The sequence below is a fragment of the Apium graveolens genome, chromosome 2, assembly GCF_009905375.1.
Source record: "Apium graveolens cultivar Ventura chromosome 2, ASM990537v1, whole genome shotgun sequence".
NCBI classification, from domain to species: domain Eukaryota; kingdom Viridiplantae; phylum Streptophyta; class Magnoliopsida; order Apiales; family Apiaceae; genus Apium; species Apium graveolens.
The window spans coordinates 295,316,160-295,336,004 of NC_133648.1; the positions used below are offsets into that span (position 1 = coordinate 295,316,160).

A 19,845-nucleotide genomic window follows, 5' to 3' on the forward strand; every position below is an offset into this window, starting at 1 on the left:
ATGAAGTTAGAATCCCATGTTTGTGTCATATATCATTCAAATCTCTTTAATCTCTTAATTTATGTTCTTTAGTATAATCTCTTAGTCAATCTTAGTATAAAAATATAAATTTGTTAATCGTCTTAGCATTGAATAATAACCATACTAGTGTTGCATAAATACATTGATTGAAATTAACCTAAACCTATTCTTGTGGGAATGAACTAGAATTTATTCTATATTACTTGCGATCGCGTATATTTGCGTGAATTTTAGCGCGTGTTTCCGCCCTAACAAGTTTTTGGCGCCGCTGTCGAGGATTTCGGTGTTAAATTTTTAGTTTATGTGTTTGTCATCATTAGTCGTTAAAGTTCAGTGACTCGGACATAGTTACTTACTTAATTCCTTGTCGTGTTTCAGGTACTCTAGCGAGCGTGTATGCATACGCGTTCTCAATCTCGTAAGAAGACACTGGATCAAGCCGAGGAATGATATTCAGTCTAGCATTGTTCGGCCAGCGATCTCGGCTAATACCTTTGAGATCAAGTCGAGCACGATTCAGATGATATAGAACTCAGTTCAGTTTGGGGGTTCTCTGACAGAAGACTCCAACATGCACATCAGAGATTTCATCGAGATTTCCAACACTTTCAAGTTCAATGGAGTTTCTAAAGATGCTATTAAGTTGAGGCTTTTCCCATTCTCTCTGCGGGATAAAGCTAAGTGTTGGTTACATTCTCTACCACCAGGGTCTATCACCAAATGGGAGGATCTTGCTCAGAAGTTCTTAACCAAATTCTTTCCTATGGCGAAGACTACTGCAGTCAGAAACACACTTACTCAATTTGCTCAGCAATCTGGAGAATCTTTATGCGAGGCTTGGGATCGATATAAGGAGATGCTTAAGAAGTGTCCTCATCATGGGATGCCTGACTGGATGATCATTAAATGTTTCTATAATGGTTTGGGTGCTACTTCTCGACCCATGCTTGATGCAGCATCAGGAGGAGCCTTATGGGCTAAAATCTACGATGAAGCTTATGAATTGATTGAACTGATGGCTACTAATGAATACCAGAATCCTACTCAGCGACTATCTCAGGGTAAGGTAGCAGAAATTCTGGAGTTGGATGCAGCTACTGTTATAGCTGCTCAACTTAAGGCTTTGACGATGAAGGTGGATTCTCTGTCTAATTATGAAGTTAATCATATCACTGGTGTCTGTGAGCTTTGTGTTGGTGCCCATGAGACTGATCAGTATGCCATTTCTAGTAAATAGGCTCAGTTTATGAACAACTTTCAGAGGTCACAGAAACCTGTACCAGCCACCTATCTAACTAACAACCGTAATCATCCTAACTTTAGTTGGAGCAATACTCAGAATGCGGTTCAGCAGCCTTATCAGCAGTATCCAGAAAAGCTGTACAACCCCCCTAGTTTTCAGTAACCGCAATATGCACCAAGGCAATAACTCCAGCTGCAACAGCCGAATGAAATATCTGAATTGGAGTAGTTGAGGCTCATGTGCAAGAGCCAAGCGGTTTCTATCAAGACCTTGGAAAATCAAATTGGGAAAATTGCCAATCATTGTTAAATCGTCAATATGGTACACTTCCTAGTGACATCGAAGTACCTGGAAAGAGGGAAGCAAAGGAGCAGGTAAAGAAAATTACATTGAGGTCTGGGAAGGTTGTAAGCCCCGAACATTCTCATGGTTCGGATGAAGAAGTTATGGCTGAGGAAGAAGTATAGAAGGAAGCTGAAGTGGAACCAAGCCAGACTACTGTTGAACACACTCCTCCTGAGGATAATACAGGGGAGAAACAGATCTATCCTCCACCTCCCTTTTCTAAGAGGCTGCAGAAGAAAATACTGGATAAGCAGTTTGAGAAATTTCTGAAGGTGTTCAAGAAACTTCACATCAACATACCTTTCGCTGAAGCTCTTGAACAAATGCCTAGTTATTCGAAGTTTATGAAATGTATTCTCTCTAGAAAGGTGAAGCTTGATGACTTAGAGACAGTTGCTCTCATGGAGGAATGCAGTGTTGTGCTACAATAGAAGTTTCCTCCGAAGCTTAAAGATCCTGGAAGCTTCACTATTCCTTGCACCATTGGAAAAGTGTCATTTGACAAATGCTTATGTGACTTGGGAGCTAGCATCAATCTGATGCCTTTGTCAATCTTCAAGAAGTTGGACTTACCAGATCCGAAGCCTACTTATATGACTTTGCAGTTGGCCGATCGTTCTATTACTTATCCATGAGGCATTGTGGATGATATTTTGGTCAAGGTGGACAAACTCATCTTTCCTGCTGATTTTGTAATTCTTGATTTCGAGGAGGATAAGAAGATTCCCATAATCTTGGGAAGACCTTTCTTGGCGACTGGCCGAACCTTGATAGATGTGCAGAAAGGTGAGCTCACCATACGAGTGTTGGATCAGGATGTTACTTTTAATGTGTTCAATACTATGAAGTTCCCTACGGAAAATGAGGAGTGCTTAAAGGTGGAGTTGATCGATTTTGTGGTTACTTCAGAACTTAATCAATTGCTAAGGTCTGATGTCTTGACAAAGGCCTTATTGGGGAATTCTGATAGTGAAGATGATGAGCAGTTACAATATTTGAATGCTTCTCCCTGGAAGAGGAAGATGGATATGCCTTTTTAATCTCTTGGAATGGAGGAGCTGAACAAATTTCCTAAGCGCCTCAAGCCATCTATTGAGGAATGCATCTATGTTGCATGTTATTATTGCATCTGACCTTTCAGGTAGTGATGAGGAAAAACTCTTGAGAATTCTGAGAATCGGCGATTGGATGGACGATAGCAGATATTAAGGGAATCAGCCCTTCTTATTATATGCATAAAATTTTGCTAGAAGAAGGTAGCAAGCCTACTGTTGAGCAACAAAGAAGGCTTAACCCTATTATGAAGGAAGGTATGAAGAAGGAAATTCTTAAGTGGCTGGATGCAGGGATCATCTATCCCATTTCCGACAGTTCATGGGTGAATCTAGTTCAGTGTGTACCAAAGAAAGTAGGTATCACAGTTGTTGCTAATGATAAGAATGACCTCATTCCTACTTGAACAGTCACGGGGTGGATAGTTTGCATGGATTACAGGAAGCTAAACAAGGCCACGAGAAAAGATCACTTCCCTATGTCATTTATTTATCAGATGCTTGACAGATTGGTTGGGCATGAGTATTACTGTCTTCAGGATAGCTATTCGGGCTATAATCAAATCTACATTGCTCTGAAAGATCAGGAGAAGACTACTTTCACTTGTCCATTTGGTACTTTCGCCTTTAGAAGGATTTCTTTTGGTTTATGTGGGGCACCTGCCACATTTCAGAGATGTATGATGGCCATCTTCTCTGACATGATTGGTCAGAATATGGAGGTGTTCATCGATGATTTCTCTGTGTTTGGTGATTCATTTGATGAGTGCTTGCAAAATCTTGGTGACGTTCTTAAAAGGTGTGTTGAGACCAATCTGGTTCTCAACTGGGAGAAATGTCACTTTATGGTGCGACAGGGCATTATTCTTGGTCACAAGGTCTCTAGTAAGGGTCTTGAGGTGGATAAAGCCAAGGTGAGGGTCATTGAAAATCTTCCTCCACCAATTTCTGTTAAGGGAGTTCGCAGCTTTTTTGGTCATGCGGGTTTCTATAGGCGGTTCATCAAGGACTTCTCAAAAAATTCTAAGCCTTTGTGGAATATTCTGGAGAAGGATGTCCCGTTCAAGTTTGATGATGAGTGCCTAGCTGCTTTTGAGTTCTTGAAGAAGAGTTTAATCACGGCACCTGTCATAACTGCACCTGATTGGAATGAACTTTTTGAGATGATGTGCGATGCAAGTGACTATGCAGTTGGAGCAGCTCTTGGGCAGAGAAAGAACAACATATTTCATGTGGTCTACGATTGCTAGTAAGACCCTAAATGGTGCTCAACTGAATTATAATACTACTTAGAAAGAACTTTTGGCCATTGTCTACGATTTTGAAAAGTTTTGATCTTATCTACTTAGGACGAAGGTGACAGTTTTCACTAATCACACTATGATTTGATATCTCGTCTCGAAGAAGGACTCGAAGCCTAGATTGATCAGATGGGTTCCTTTGCTTCAGGAATTTGAGTTGGAGATCAAGGACAGAAAGGGTACTGAGAATCAAGTTGTTGATCATCTCTCTCTTTTGGAAGATCCAAGTGCAACTTCACTGGATAAGACATTGATAAATGAGTCTTTTCCCAATGAGCAGTTGTTTGGAGTGCAAGAGGAAGAACTATGGTTTGCAGACATTGTGAACTACCTTGTGAGTAATATCATGCCTCTCGACTTATCGTATGCTCAAAGGAAGAAGTTTCTTCATGAGGTGAAATGGTATATGTGGGATGAACCATATATGTTTAGACAAGGATCTGACCAAATCATCAGGAGATGTATTCCGTACAGCGAAACGTGGGGGATCTTGCAAGGCTGTCATTTAACTGTTTATGGAGGCCACTATGGTGGAGAGAAGACAACAGCTTGTGTCCTTCAATCGGGATTCTTTTGGCCTACATTGTTTAAGGATGCGCATCACTTTATTTTGAAGTGTGATCGATGCCAGCATTTAGGTAATATGTCCAAGAGGGATGAGATGCCTCTTAATGTGCTTCTCGAAGTTGAAGTCTTTGATGTGTGGGGAATAGACTTTATGGGGCCATTTTTCTCGTCTTGCAATAATCAGTATATCTTGTTGGTGGTCTATTATGTGTCGAAATGGGTGGAAGTCAAGGCTTCGCCGATAAATGATGCAAAGGTGGTGCTTAATTTTTTTCATAAGCAGATATTCACGAGATTTGGGACTCCGAGAGTCATAATCGGTGATGAGGGGTCGCATTTTTACAATCGCAAATTCACTGCTATGACGCAAAGGTATAATGTGAATCATTGCATTACTACAGCTTATCATCCTCAGACGAATGGTCAAGCTGAGGTATCTAACAGAGAGATCAAGCGCATTTTAGAGAAATTTGTGTGTCCATCGAGAAAAGATTACTCTTTGAAGCTTGATGAAACTGTCTGGGCGTATAAAATAACATACAAGACTCCATTGGGTATGTCACCATATCAGTTGGTTTATGGTAAGGGGTGTCATTTATTAGTGGAACTAGAGCATAAAGTGTATTGGGCTTTGAAGAAGGTGAACCTTGATTTGGATACAGCTGGTAAGAAGAGGATGCTTCAATTGAATGAACTCGGCGAGTTTCGACTTCAAGCATATGAAAACAACAAAATATATAAGGAGAAAGTCAAGAGGTGGCATGATAGGGTTCTAGTGCTCAAATCATTTGTGCCAGGGCAACAATTTCTTTTGTTTAACTCTCGTCTCCGTCTTTTTCCTGAAAAGTTGAAGTCGAGGTGGTCAGGGCCGTGTGTTGTCAAAACTGTGTTTCCACATGGAGCGGTGGAGATTTTTGAGAATGATCTGAGCCAAGCATTCAAGGTAAATGGTCAGAGGTTGAAGCATTACCATGGTGACACGGCAAACCGCGAGGTGGTTAGTGCCGTTTTATTGTCCGTTTGATCTCGTATTTCTACGTCAAGCTAACGACGTAAAGCAAGCGCTTCTTGGGAGACAACCCAAGTTTGTTTTACATTAATAAATAGATGAAGAAGAAAGAAAGGAGAGAAGCACAAAAAAATCAAAAAAATAAAAATTTTTAGGGCCAACTACAGTATCACGGCGCGCCTGCGCTGAGGAAGCGGGGAGGCCGCACCACTTTTCCAGAAACAGAGTGCGGCCGTACTGAGAAGGTAGAAGCACGGCGCGCCCGCGCTGAGGTAGCGCGCGCCCGCGCTGCCCCCTGAATCCAAAAAAATAAAAATAGCAGAAAAAGAAGAGAAAATCGGGGACTTTACTACAAAATCAATTTCTACCCGATTTTTACTCTTCCACATCCCAAATTTGTTAGGGTTTATACTGAAATATTCGTTTGAAGTATATACTTTAATAATAAATTATATGAGAATCTTGAATGCATGTTTTCACATAGTCTGTATATTAGATATTGTAGACAATCTAGTATCAAATGGGATAGCAAAAGATTAGATTGTCAAACTCCTTATATAATATAATAAAGGTTCACAGTCTAAGTGGTATTAGACAAACCACTGGAACGGCTGAAGTATTATTTAGAAATAGTTTATCTTGACTATTAAATAATACTTGTATACTTTGTGTATATTGAACGGGATCAAAATAGTAGAATAATTGTTTCTTTTATTCTGACAATAAAGAAGAACTAAGATTCTACGATATTATTATTGCTTAGGTTCTTAATCCGGATGTAATAATTGACATTTGTATTTAATGCACATGCCTTAATTCATACATTAAATAATTTATTTTAAATTACGAATTTATGTATTGGGCAATGACATTATATATAGAGTGGGATATTAACTATAAAAGGAAACTGTGTCCGAAAAATATATTCGGGTGATGATGTCCTCTTGAAAGCTCATAAAGATAATTATGCTTTTGTCCTGCAGGCAGATTTGTTTTTGCATCATTATAAGGTTGAGTTGATGATCAAGGATAAAAGATATTGATTAAATTAATTATCAGAAATTAATTTAATTAATGGACATGCGATATCTTAAACATGGGGAATTTATAAGCAATTAAAATGGGAGCCGAATTAAATAATTACATACGGAATTAGGAAAGGTAGTGCAAATATTAATTCTTTAGTGGATTGAACTAATATTTAATGACATTGGGCTTGGCACGGAATGTCATTAGAAGGTCTGGCCTAATGGTCCATGATCCCTACTGTAGCCTATAAATATTCTCATTCTCCTAAAGCTAGGGTTAACACACAAAAAAAAAAGAAATCACATCCTAGGGTTTGAGAGAGGCAGCCGTTTTTCTCAAGGAGCCAGCTAGGGTTTTGGAATTTCGGAGCTTTGGGAGAGGTACACCTTGGGAGATCGAAGCCCACACTTCATCCAAGGAGAATCAGGGAATACAGTAGAAGGCGTGGATTTGAATCGTTTGCGCCGTAGCGATTAAGGTTAATGTTCTATTCGTACTCTTTTAATTAATATCATAAAACGCAGGGCCAAGATTCGATAGATCCAACAACTGATATCAAGAGCCTGGTTCTAGGTTCTGCGTTTTATGATATGTTGTCCATGTCATGATTATATATGCATGTATATAGTGGTATGCTTGTATTGATTCTGTGATGCAGGTTATTATTCACTATTATGGCCATGTTTTAATTATGTGTTTGGATCCCATATGGTTTAATCATGGTTATTTTGTTATGATTGGATTCCACGTGGTTTATCACGGTGTTGTTGTAAATCACGAGGGTTGATCGTGAAAGTTTTGTTTTTTCCTATTCTAATCTTGTAATCTTGTAAATCAATTTGTAATTGTTTTAGATTATGATCTGATGTAATAGAATAGGCTAGTTCATCTATATTATTTTGTATGTAATTGTTTGATCAACGGAGCTGCAACGAAAGACATTTGACCTATTATTTCAAGGCGTTTTGAGGCTGTTTAGGCCTCCAATCGGGCTCTCAAAGATTTCCAGAATTTTTTGAAGGATGAATTCGAAGCTTATTTTCTAGGGCCATAATAGTGGATGTGTTTTATTATATTTTACATAATTTCTACTTCTCTTGATTATTTCTACTATGTGTTTCTTGTCTGTGTTGTTATTCCATGTGATACTAACCCTTAACATGCTAGAATAACATGGACATAGGGATGTTTTTATTAATGCTTTAATCATGATAGTATGCTGCTATGTTATGTGTTCTTTGTGTTGTTATAATACTTGTGGACTTCGAAGAAATAACATAGGACGATGCATCTGGATTAAAATCCTCAAAGTAAATACTAAGTGGGAGAGAGAATTAATATGAAATTAAATCTCATGGTCTCCAATATTGTTTGTATGTAATTTAACATAAAGACAAATATAAATTTTATATACGTCACCCATCGTGTCATGTAATTTTTTGGTGTCTAGAATGTTATAGAAATTACAAGAACAGACTTCTTAAATTAATAAGTTTTAAAAACAAGGAATAAATATGAATTTTCTTTATTTCTAATATGGGGCGATTTTGTCAAAAACGGGTTCATCGAACTTGTAAGGCTGTGGGTATTAAGTGAGACCGATGTGACTCCTCCACTACCTGGAAATCAAACCATTGATGAATATTGAATTGAAGTATTCTATTCAAAGAAAAATTACGAATATTGGAAGGTATACACGCCACCCATCGTGGCGTACCAAGTTCCATAGATTTCGAATAATTTAAGATTTGATGATAGTATACACTTAGCTATGAAAAATAATATAGACCACCCCCAACGTGGCATATTGTTTAGTAATAGGACCGAAGTAACATTTAAACAAATTTAGGTGGTATACATGTCACACATCGTGGCATACCAGAAACTTATGGTGTTTAGATGTTAGTGCATTTAATTTTAATAATTGTTAGAGGAATCAATAGGTCTGCTCTTTTACATTTTTACTGACTTTAAATGTTATAAGTACAAATATATACTAAGATTACAATACAACTTACTTAGGGTTGTCAATTTGACTTAGTCTTGTTAAAGTACAGGCATGTTTTGCACAACAATAGGGGATCTTACCTCAATAGGTAGCATAGCTTTTGTTCCTTAAATTTCATTATAATTTTGATACAGTTGACTTCCGAGATAAAAGTAAAATGTAACAATTAAAAAAGAGTATAATTGTAACAATTAAAAAGGAGGGGTATACAAGTTTAAGACAAACTTTTCAAAGTTTAGCGTAAAAAAGAATCTATTAGAATATTTAATTTAAGATAAAAAGATTGTCTTATTAATTTAATATTTAATGATAAAAAGATGGGAAAAAATGACCAAAATACCTCTTTTTACATGTCATTTTCCCCAAAATACTCATTCCAAAATAAGGTACCCTAAATACCCACCAGATACTCCATTAGTGGAGTATCAAGATGATACACCGCTTTTAGTGGAGTGGAGTATCATGATGATACGCCACTTTTAGTGGAGTATCAGGGTGATACAGTGGAGTATCAGTCCTAATACTCCTTTCCAGGTGGAGTATCAGGCATCCATCGTCATTGGAGCATTGTATTTTTTTTGAAAAAATTAAATATTTATTCAATATTTTATTATTTAAAGATGTACCATATTTTAAATTTTTAATATTTTATGGTTTAGCAATTTCCCATCTGGGGTTTAGAAATATTTAAAAAATGAATAAAGGTAAAATTTAATAATTTTAAAACTTTAGATGATACTCCACTGACAAAAGAGTAAGTCACATATTACTCCAGTGACAAAGAAGTATATGGGTCGATACTCCATTGACAAAGGAGGAGTACCGAGAAAGGAGTATCATCCTGATACACCTATGTTAGTGGAGTATCAAGCAATTACTCCACTGAAAATGGAATATCTGATAGGTATTTTAGACAATTTAAAATTTTGATGGGTACTTTAAATGGGGCGTGGGCCCCAAATGTCACTTTTTTTATTCAAATGGCCTTCATTGTCACTTTCTGAATAATTGGCCCCAAATGTCACTCCAAAACGGAGTTTCGGGTGGAGTTTTTGTTACTAATGAAAAACGCGATTTCGTGTTCTGTTTTGATTTTTTTTTTCAAAAAAAAAATAACTTCAATTCGTGTTTATGGGGGCAAAACGCAATCTCAGGATGAGTTTTTCATATTAACTCATTTTGGATCTGCGTTTTGATTTATTTTTTTTTTGCATCCTGAGAAAAACTCGGTTTGAAACTGTGTTTTTACGAAAAACTCATTTTGAAACGCCGTTTTTATATCCATAAACTCAAGACGAGACTGCGTTTTTTACCGAAACAATTTCTGAAATTGCGTTTTCAGTAAAAACTCGGTTTGAAACCACATTTTTCAAGAAAAACACGAAACGAAACTGCGTTTTCCTTTTATTTGAAAAAAAATTGTTATGGAAAAACTCAACACAAGACTGCGTTTTTCGTCTATTTTTAAAAACTTCACCCGAAACGCCGTTTTCAAGTGACATTTGCGGCCAAAAATTCAAAAAGTGAGCCTTTTGACTCAAGAAAGTAACATTTGGGGCCTTAATTCCTTTAAATGATTGTTATTTAAAAATTGTTATTTAGGTATTTCACCCGGGTCTATTGGGAAAGAAAAATCATCCATCAATTTCCATAATTGATACAGTGATCGACATCATACTAAAAGATAATTAATCAAGTAAGGCATACACAAGCTCAATCACAGACCAGCAAAACAAGGTGTTTGCTAATCATCCAAAATAAACATGACCAACAGGACAGCAAATAAGATAATAATTATTACAAAATTCTTGAATTTGTTAATCATACATGCAATAATTATAAACTAGAAAAACAGTGAAAATTTAACTCCGACAACGTGTAATAGCGCTGCAGCCACGGTTGTAAGGGTTAGCTTCAGCACCTTGTTTGCAGTTATAGTATGATGCACCTCTCTTTGAACAAGGAACATTGTTCTTCTGCAGAGCTGAATAGCTTATGTAGTTGCTGGTGGCTAGTATTCGCCTGTTGCTTTCAGAATCCATTTCGAATTCTTCTCCCACGCCCATGCACTCAGCTATGGAGCCTTTGCACCCCTGTTTCAAGTCCATCCAGTCGTAGCCATTAGCGGAGGATGAAACCATTGTCGAGACACATAGAGTACATAGGATGATCAGAAGTAAGCTGGAAGAATTTGCCATTTTTTTGTTCAAGAACGAGATGTCTTTCTGTTTGCCTTCTCTAGCTCTGAAAATCAAATGCTTTGTTATTTAATATTTGACACCATAAATTGATAACTTGCTGGCACAAGGCCTTTTAAAGTAGTAGTAGTAGTCAGAAAATTTTGGTAGGGGTCTTGTGGGGGTTATATTTACCAAATTGCCACGCCAACTAGACATTATTTTTTCGCACAATATGTGGTCTGTTATTTTTAGGTGTATGATAAATGGAGTCAATGAACCTTTAATCATTTTTTTGGTATGAATAAACTCTAATCATTAGGCATGTCTGATGGCGGATATTCGAATTATACAAAATTTAAACTTTTTATATGTTCATAGTTCCGATTTCTTTTCCTGTCAAGAATGAGATAAATCAAGGTTAGGTTCCTGTATGTTATAGCTTTATAAATTAGTAATGTCGGTACCAGGATTCTATAGACAGTTAAAGTTAAATATAAATTTATCATATTTATTAGAATTTGATGTGAAAGTAAACGAAATAATCATCCAATAATATATCAAAAAAAATAAAAAAGAAGAAAAGAGGACAAATAGAAATGATAACAACACCTAACACAGAGACTAAATAAAAAAAGAAATACAAGTGCGTTAAGCAGGCAGCATTATATTCAAAGAAGGTTCTTATTGTTCTACTGAATTTTGTGAGTTCTCATTTCCCAATTCCACATAATTTGGTTGCAGCGACTCTTTCAAAACCTACTAAAGAGAGGGATATGTTAAAGAAAACAAATAATAACAAAAGTATTATCATATCATCCCAAGACTAGTTCAAATTCATGTCAATTGTATGGGTCACGCGTTCCCTCTTACCAAACATCATCTCATCTTTCCATCACCAATATTATAATAGCATATTAGTAATACAGATATACTTTAATTGGATTTATACAAGCACAAGGATATCTACAAACTTTCATTGAACAGCTTTCGTGAATTCATTTGATTTCAATATATACATGATTACTATTTAATTGAAGACCATATTTGCGGAAAATATGCTTTGCTCTGTCCAACTGTATTTATATATATTTCTTCAGTCTTATGGAAGAAAAATCACAGTCTCCAAGTTGCTGATATAAAATGGTACCAGTTTAAACGTTTTATTGGATTACTAATGCACCTTAGTCAGGTTAGATTAAGCTAATCCAATTATTTAATCGCATAACATAATTTATCAATCAAGATCCTTCTTTTTCATACGGGGCAAGGGAAACAATTGCTCCGTGTTCATACAGGAAACAATACCAAACCCTACTACATGTCGGAGAGAAGGCAACATTTAGCTCAGCTTCTAGTCTACAATATCTTCATGTATTAACTACAAAAAATATATAAGCTGACCCTTGACGGATTGCCAAGGGTTTAAATTTCAAGAGAAAACTTAATTGCAAGGTGATTAGATATAGAGCATTTTAGGTTTAACTATTTTGCTCATGTGCTCATTTCACTGTTTCCGTAATTTGGAGTGTTTTGACAAATGTACGATTTAAAACTACATACATGTATTATATACATGTTTACAGAAAAATGGTGAACTTGGTAATAGTGTGCTTGAAAGTTGAAAACTTATATTTATCCTTCTATTACACAAAGCATTAGTCAATGGCAACTGAAGACAGATGTGTGGAGAAAAGACAGAAGGGAAAACTCACACGTCTGTCCCAGCTCACGATGATGTTTAAGTCCTAGGTCACATTGACCTCATCTTTCAAGTTTGCTCAGCAATGCATCCATTGGCGGCAATTCCTCAACAATTTGTTGCCAGTCAGGCATACCCTGCAAAAACGGAGAACAAATGAACAAGAATTAGGCCGCATAGACGGAGAGAACCAGGGAACATGGAGATGAGTGATGTTTTCTCTCAAGGATTCGTCTATGCTACATCATCTCCTTTATGTCTTGGTTATGATGTAAACTTACACATTAAAGATGCAAAGAGAAAAACTATGGAAACTGTTTGCTTAATAATCAAGCGATGCCCATTCCTCAAACGAGTTTAACTGTGAGGTTACAGTTCAAATCACAGATTATGCCTATTTAAACTTGTTCAATCCCATAATTATATGTTTACACACATAAATATGCAAAACATGTAGCTGACTTGAGGTCTCGTGTTTGTATTATCTGTACCAAGACAAGTTTCCAGAATGCCATATTCCGCCAAATTAAATACTAATTGATTTCAAGCTGAACTAGTAAATCACTAACAGCTACGAAAGGCAGACTAAAAAGGAGAAACATGTCGCGAAAACGTTCCTATATGAAGCACTTACCCTTCCAGATCTTCGAACACGGCCATCTAAGCGCAGTAAAATGTACACATCCTCGCCAGGAGTAACTCCCTCAGACATTTGTTGCTCTCTTATCCACCTGATTATATCTGGACAATTTTACTTATACATACTAAAATAAACTTGAAAGTTGAAACAATATTATACAAAAGCTAGTTGACTTCAAGCTTCAAAAGAGTGCTGCTGATGAGACGGACTAAGACTGACCTTTCCCACTCGAAGGGTGATACCACCTCAGCCTTAAAACGAATTTCAGCTTTCAATTTTGATTTTGTAGTAATAGACTGAGCTCGCTTTTCAAAATCTTCCTACCATAATGTCAATAAACGAGTAAAGTATCAGAGAGGTCTAATATGTGAACAAATTTAGAAAATAAGTGTCACTTTATACATGTGATCCTCCATGTAAGAATTTTTACTGCTGGCAGCATGCACTTACGAAAGCATGTGTCCTTTTGTATCAATGAAACTCTTGCTTAACCTTACAATGGTTCAAGTCAAACCCAGCTGACACACATAGAAAATGTTACTACTACAATGGGAGTTCTGTAGTCTTACCCCTATAGAAGGAAGAGAGGCAGGTGCTTTCTTGATACCAAAACCTTTCTTTTCCAATATCGGTGCACTACTTTCACCCCAAATCACAGGAACCAGAAGAACACCTCGTCTAAGGAGCTCAGTTCGGTACCTTTCAGCCTTCCGGATTGCAGTAGACACAACTTCTTTCTTTCCAGCCAATATAACCTATATGTATACCACTTAGACCATTACAACTTGATAAAACGAGTTTAAGCAAAATCATATAATGTAGCTTCAAGATTAAAAACATGTATCACAGAAAAGTAGGCTGCGTCTAGTAAATTAGTTGCTCTAATCAGAGATTCAAACGTCAACTTCCGCAAAAAAATAGGGCATGTCTTTGCACGACAGCTACATAAGTAAAACAAGATTCGAATTGCAATGAAATTTCAAAATGATTTTGTTTTGGGTAAAAGTCATTTACAGAAATTTAAAAAACATGCAAACATACGCTATAAACACACACACACATGCCCTCACTGGGGTTCAAACTCTTAACCTTTCATTATCAGCAAGGGTAGAAGTATCTGCTAGGTTAAGCCTTGCAGACAAAAGTCTGCAAACTTACAAAACTCTATTGAACCTAATAGAATTGTGGCTTGTAGGTATAACCAATCCCACTGTCCCACTACCAAATTGGACCGATCGATAATAAACAAGACAAGGAGTCACACAGAAAGCAGATTGTAGGAATGAATTCAGAGAAATCTTCTATTGAGCAAAATCTACTAAACCTATGGAGTTGTAGACCTTACACTGTAGGCTGTGTTGGAACTTGAAAGGGAACAGAGTTTGAAGTCAAATTTGCTAAAGAATAATGATTGTACGACTATGCATATAATTAGTCCCAGTACCGCACTAAAATGATCTACAGTAGGTTGTGACTGGTGAAGAGAACAAGACAGGGAGAGATATCAAGAGGAGAAGGGTGGTTTAAGTGAGTAATTTTGGTGCTATAAGTAGTAAACTAATATAAGGCCTGTATGAAAAATGAGGAAAGAAAGCATAGACATGAGCATAACTAGGGCACATGAAGATGCAGCATTATATAATAGCACCCCTACCTGAGCTTTAACCTATCATCATCTCTTAAAAGTTCCTAAGAACAGAAAATATGCAGAGATTAGGACTTTTGTGGCTTTGTGGTTCAGAAGAGAATTCTTAAGAATATTAGAGTTAAAGACAAATATGTGGTTCAACTTCTTCTATTTTTTTGCTTTAAATTATAGCTGATTCTATAAAACAATCGTGTCAATAGACAATGTTAGCATTAAATAGCGGCTAAAATTATGGGTTGCTGATGAATGGGGGATGTATAAATTTCCAAAAAAAAAAAGAGTAAGCAATTTCAGTGTCTAAGATCACAAGAACTAAAAAGCCCAAATAAGTAATGGAAGAGTGTTGGTACTAACAGGCCTGGTAGTGTCTCGTAATTGAACGAGTTCGACAACTCGACTAGTAGAAAGGCGCAAAGGCAACCTTGACAAAGTTTCATTTCTTGATATTTGTGTAAGCTGTTCCTCCTCTTTTTTGTTTTCCCACAAAATCAATGCTACAAAGACCACAATACCTGCAATTTGGCTGGTTTAAGATATTAGTCATTCTGAAAAACAAATCGTCGTGTAATGTTTGGGTAAGATTACAGGTAAATTGCAAAAAAGTGGAACAGTCTACCTCCAACATTAATTGCAGCATTTCCAGCAGTTGGCAAGATATCAGGAGCTCCATCGCCACCTTTAAATGCAAGAACAAGCCTGGGTATAGTCAAGAAGAGAGAGATTCCTGCAGCTGCAGTGAATGCCACATAGAAGAATCTTCTAACACCCCGGAATGGAGCTTGGACTTCACTTATGAGTTTCAGATCTCTTCGAAAACTGTTACCTATATCTTCCCCACCCAGCATAGCCTGCACATAAACATTTAGTATTAGGATATATATACTACCTCCGGTCCCTCTAGGTTCTTCATATTGGGGGACGGGGGCTCGACACGGATTTTAAGGCTCCGTTTAAGTATAGTTCCCTAACTTTTTTTAAATATTTTTTTCATCTAAATAAAAATATGATTTTAAAATTTTTATATAAAAAAGAAAATTTCAAAGATAAATTATGTAACTATATTTTATAGTAGCCTTAAAATGCGTACCAAACATGAGAAAAAAACTGTAAAGAAATGAGTGGGACGGAGGGAGTACTTTTTAGTAAGGCCCAAAATTGACAAACTTTCTAAACTTTCAGTATCCTTTATTAATACTCTGTTTAGTGGGATTGGAAAATACCTGATAACCCACTTAATAATTAGTTCATAGTTTTGCACAATCTTCAGCCTAAAAAAGAATAATGGAATGTATTTAGGGATTCTACAAACCTCTTCTTGCAATTCTTTGAATTCAGGTAAAGCTCTGAAGGAGGCTAAATCTGGATCATTGAGAATAGTTCCAAACTTGAGGTCAAAATCTTTTAAAGCAGTTCGGAGACACTCAGCTGCTTTCTTCCCTTCCCCTCTTCATCAGAATTATTGTAACAATAACGATTGTGTAAATTTATATGCATATTGTCCAAAAGAACACTTTATGGTAATTTCAGACAGAAAACTACACAAATGAAAGATGCGGAAACTGTAAATAGCTCCGAATTTTACGAGGACAAAATTATACAGGAAACAAACATTTGTACATAAATGTTATAATATGATATTGTATATTTTGAAGGCCAGAAATTCCCTCTCTTGTATGATTCTTACAACGTCATATATAGTCTCATAGGGATACGGTGGAGTACTGGATTAATTTTTGTCTTAGTGAAGGATTTAATATTCACAAGTACGAAATATAAAGCTGCAACATAAAAGAATCTACCTGTAGGCATGACAACAGGCTTTGTTATAAAGTGCAGCTTGAGCCTCCACAGAATTTGGATTTAAAGTGAGTGCTGTTTCAAACTGACTGAGGGCATCATTAACCTGGAAAATACAAAAATTTGACATGAAAACAGCTCTCTGTTCTGATAACACATATCAAATCTGCAACACTTGTCAGTTCGGCTTATCCAAATTTATTAATAAGCTATGTTCACCAAACTGATTTTTCTTAACAATATTTGCCTATTCAAGTTTTATACCAAAGTTGGGTACTATAACCTCAGTCAATTATAATTACTTTTACACTATCAGGTAGCCTACCTCATATCCCTGACTAAATTTACACTCTTGCACCTTGTTTATCATTCTCAAATTATAGTTTCATTACCAACTCATTCAATTCTTTTACAGCCTAGGCGCTATTTCTAGCTAAGTATTTGAGGGGGGGGGGGAGATAGTGTCAACTGTCAAGGCAATTTATAAGAAATTTTAGGATTTTAAATCACTGAAGAATAATAGAGTAATATTAGAACTTTTCTAGTGAGGAACATACTTAGAACATGTTCATAATAAATATCAATGTCCACAATTTCAATTATACTAAATACATTTTGCATAATTACGAATATGGTCCAGAACTCAAAATATCTAAATTTGTACACATAATCAGAACCAGAAAATTCCCTGGCAGTAGTGTGGATTTTTATTATTTAATTATCGTAAAATCCGAAGAAAATAACTTATACATATTAGTTTACATGACTAATTTGTAATTCTAATATTTGATTACGACTAGGAATTTCAAAGGTCAGAGGACTAGGAAGACAGTGCAAGTCAAAGTCGAAGAACAACGAGATACGAAAACAGTGGAAGAAAGATGGAATACACCTAAAATAAGTTGATTTCCAACTCTCTCCATTCCACAAACCCCTCTAAATTCCCTCCTCAAACCTAAAAACCTAACTGTCAGATTTACTTTCTCTCATTTAAATATCAAACAGTATTTAGCAAAAAAAAAATATCAAACAGTTTCGCCTATTTCAGTCTTACCCGCCAAAAATTGAAGCTTTGGCTTCATGTGTTAATTTAAATAAAAAAGTATCACTTCACTTAAGAACCTACTTAAGATGACCCAAAATCAAACGCATTCACGTTCAGACCAACTTATTTCCATTCAGTCTCCTAGCGATTCCCGTCCTTTGATGTTTACCCACCACAATTTTGAAGCTTGTGATTCACGTTCTAAACTAATTAAAGACGGTTTCTCGCCTCAAAAACCCATTCCCATTGTGCGCGAACAAACCAAAAATTCAAAAATTAGTTCCGGGACTTTTTGAAAATGAACCAGTGCTATTCTTATCTCTTGATTGCTACTCTTATGAACAACGTTGTACACCAAAACTTTGAACATATAATGCCCGAAAGTTATTATCTGGTCGGAAGTTCACTGGAGTTTATCCATGACATGTGATAGTAATGTTCAAAGCTTCACAAATTCTGCTGCTGTGTATCTATCTCAGCGCTGCAGAATATGGGTTGCTGGCTATTAGATAATTTTTGCCTCTTCCATGAATATCGATGGCATTTCTTTACCGCCAAGTGTTAATGCAAATGTTTCTAAATTCTAACTATAAATCTGCTCCTTATCATGCTTTAAAACTCAAAGTTATTGTTACTTATGGCTTCTTTACGAGTGTATGGGGTTTGTGGCATGGACTAGAAATTCAACTAGAATGATTTACTTACTATTTTTTGCTTTGCACGTTAGTCTATTGCGGAAACTCTCATGTGGAATTAGTACAGCAATCTATTCTGGTTGGTGCAAGGTTCTTGCCTCAGATTTGCTACTGGCAAGTCATTGTGTTTGCTTTGCACTAGGATGCAGTGCAGGCCCAATGGTTTATGGGTTTGAGGATTTTTCATTGGGCTCTTACATCATGACTTTGGCTGCTACAAGCACAGAAGTCATGCTAAATCTGTCACATGTACCGGCCTGCATTGCACTGGGTTTGCAGGTTGTTTTCTCATGATTGAGCGCAGCCTAGGAAGTTATCGTGGAATATCTTTTCAGGCTATTTCAACACATGCTTTGTATTTGTTTTAACATATTATAAATTATATTTATGAACTTTATGTTAGTTTTTCCCAGCTTCTTAATTGTTAAATTTGGTGGGTTGTTTTGCTCATATCAACGTTTTATATGTTTGAATTAAGCTATTTTGCTCCAGTGGGCTTGGTTTGGGTTGTCTTGGCCAGATTCCTATGATTTGAACTCCCATGCCCCTGTGTGAGTATGTCTCTTTACTTGCTTAATACCTTTAGAACCTCGATATTTGTATCCTCGTCATAATACCAAACCTCCTTAGGTCTCTAGTTTTTATGTTTTTTAAAGATTTTAGGCAGACAGCACCTAGGGTGTGCCAGCTACTACATCAACTGAGGGGAGATAGAATTAGTAGTCTCGTTCCTAGCAGTTCTAGCTCTTATTCCCTCTCATAGGTGCTTAAGGGCTTCTTAATTAGCGCAAAAAAAAAGGATGACAATATAGGAAACGGATAGTTAACAAGCATCTAACATTATGCAGAATAATTTTCCTATGACAAACAAAGCTACTCAAATTGGTATCAGAAATTCCAACATTTAGTAATAACTGAAAATTCAAAGGGATTTTTATGCCACTAAATATACAACCACATAAACCACAAAATCTCTAAATAAAAATTCAATGTACAAATACAGCAAGACCTCTCTTAAAATTAATAGCCTCAGAACAGAAAATTTCCTTATCATCTTATCACTCAAAAAGCAAAAACCATTTGTCATAGAGAGAGAGAGGGGGAAGGGATCAGAGAGAGAGAGAGATCAGGGAGAGAGAGAGAGGGAGAGAGAGAGAGAGAGAGTACCCGTCCAGAAGAGAAAAGAGAGAGGCCCAAATTGACACAAGATTCTGCCGTGTCGGAACTAACTTCCGGTGACGAAGAAGGCGAGGAGGAGGAGGAGCAAGTAAAAAGAGACCTCTTTAATGACAAATTACAAATTGGGTTTTTACAAGAAACCCCAACTGTACTAGCTGTTATTAGTGAAGAATTGAATGGGCATGTAATGAAGCTGTAATGGTTGTGCAATGGAGAAGGGCTAACTGTCAAGGCCATTGCCCCCTCTAATACTTCTCTGATCCTGCTTTTTTTGTTTATCCTTTCACCCTCAACTTTTTTTGTTTGGAACTCAAACTGACCCCCTTTATCCAAAACCCAACTCCACTTGTCTTTTGTGACTACAATTTACTTTCTATTTTACTAAAA

At 36.5% G+C, this 19,845-nt stretch overlaps 2 protein-coding genes and 1 non-coding gene across 7 annotated transcripts; all 3 read right to left on the reverse strand.

Annotated features, from left to right (window-relative positions):
• Window positions 1-799: 799 nt before the first annotated feature.
• On the reverse strand, window positions 800-906 carry LOC141710318 (small nucleolar RNA R71). Its single transcript, XR_012570844.1, has one exon. It is a non-coding gene; the product is annotated as a small nucleolar RNA R71 (small nucleolar RNA).
• A 9,531-nt stretch (window positions 907-10,437) lies between these two features.
• On the reverse strand, window positions 10,438-10,716 carry LOC141702209 (rapid alkalinization factor-like). Its single transcript, XM_074505900.1, has one exon. It carries the CDS (start codon window positions 10,714-10,716, stop codon window positions 10,438-10,440), a length of 279 nt encoding a protein of 92 aa, XP_074362001.1.
• On the reverse strand, window positions 10,587-19,785 carry LOC141708618 (protein LOW PSII ACCUMULATION 1, chloroplastic). Of its 5 annotated transcripts, none has more exons than XM_074512331.1 (10): window positions 19,447-19,781; window positions 16,542-16,645; window positions 16,052-16,187; window positions 15,359-15,590; window positions 15,097-15,254; window positions 13,664-13,849; window positions 13,314-13,414; window positions 13,089-13,185; window positions 12,468-12,591; window positions 10,587-10,819 (listed from the first exon to the last, which is right to left on the reverse strand). In XM_074512331.1, exons 1-9 carry the CDS (start codon window positions 19,693-19,695, stop codon window positions 12,517-12,519), a joined length of 1,338 nt encoding a protein of 445 aa, XP_074368432.1. In that variant the 5' UTR covers window positions 19,696-19,781; the 3' UTR covers window positions 10,587-10,819; window positions 12,468-12,516. The 5 variants fall into 5 exon arrangements, 4 of the variants coding, with proteins under 4 accessions (XP_074368432.1, XP_074368434.1, XP_074368433.1 ...); XM_074512333.1 differs by lacking the exon at window positions 10,587-10,819 and adding an exon at window positions 11,243-11,511 and having other exon boundaries at window positions 19,447-19,782; XM_074512332.1 differs by lacking the exon at window positions 10,587-10,819 and adding an exon at window positions 11,243-11,514 and having other exon boundaries at window positions 19,447-19,782.
• Between the last annotated feature and the right edge of the window lie 60 nt (window positions 19,786-19,845).

Coding starts and splice junctions, on each gene's coding strand:
- LOC141702209 (XM_074505900.1), bottom strand. CDS start 10,716: ATGGTTTCATCCTCCGCTAATGGCTACGACTGGATGGACTTGAAACAG.
- LOC141708618 (XM_074512331.1), bottom strand. CDS start 19,695: ATGGCCTTGACAGTTAGCCCTTCTCCATTGCACAACCATTACAGCTTC. Junction 13,415..13,663: donor CCTCTCTTCCTTCTATAGGG/GTAAGACTACAG, acceptor ACATTATGGTAG/GAAGATTTTGAAAAGCGAGC. Junction 12,592..13,088: donor GTGTTCGAAGATCTGGAAGG/GTAAGTGCTTCA, acceptor CCGTTTTTGCAG/GGTATGCCTGACTGGCAACA.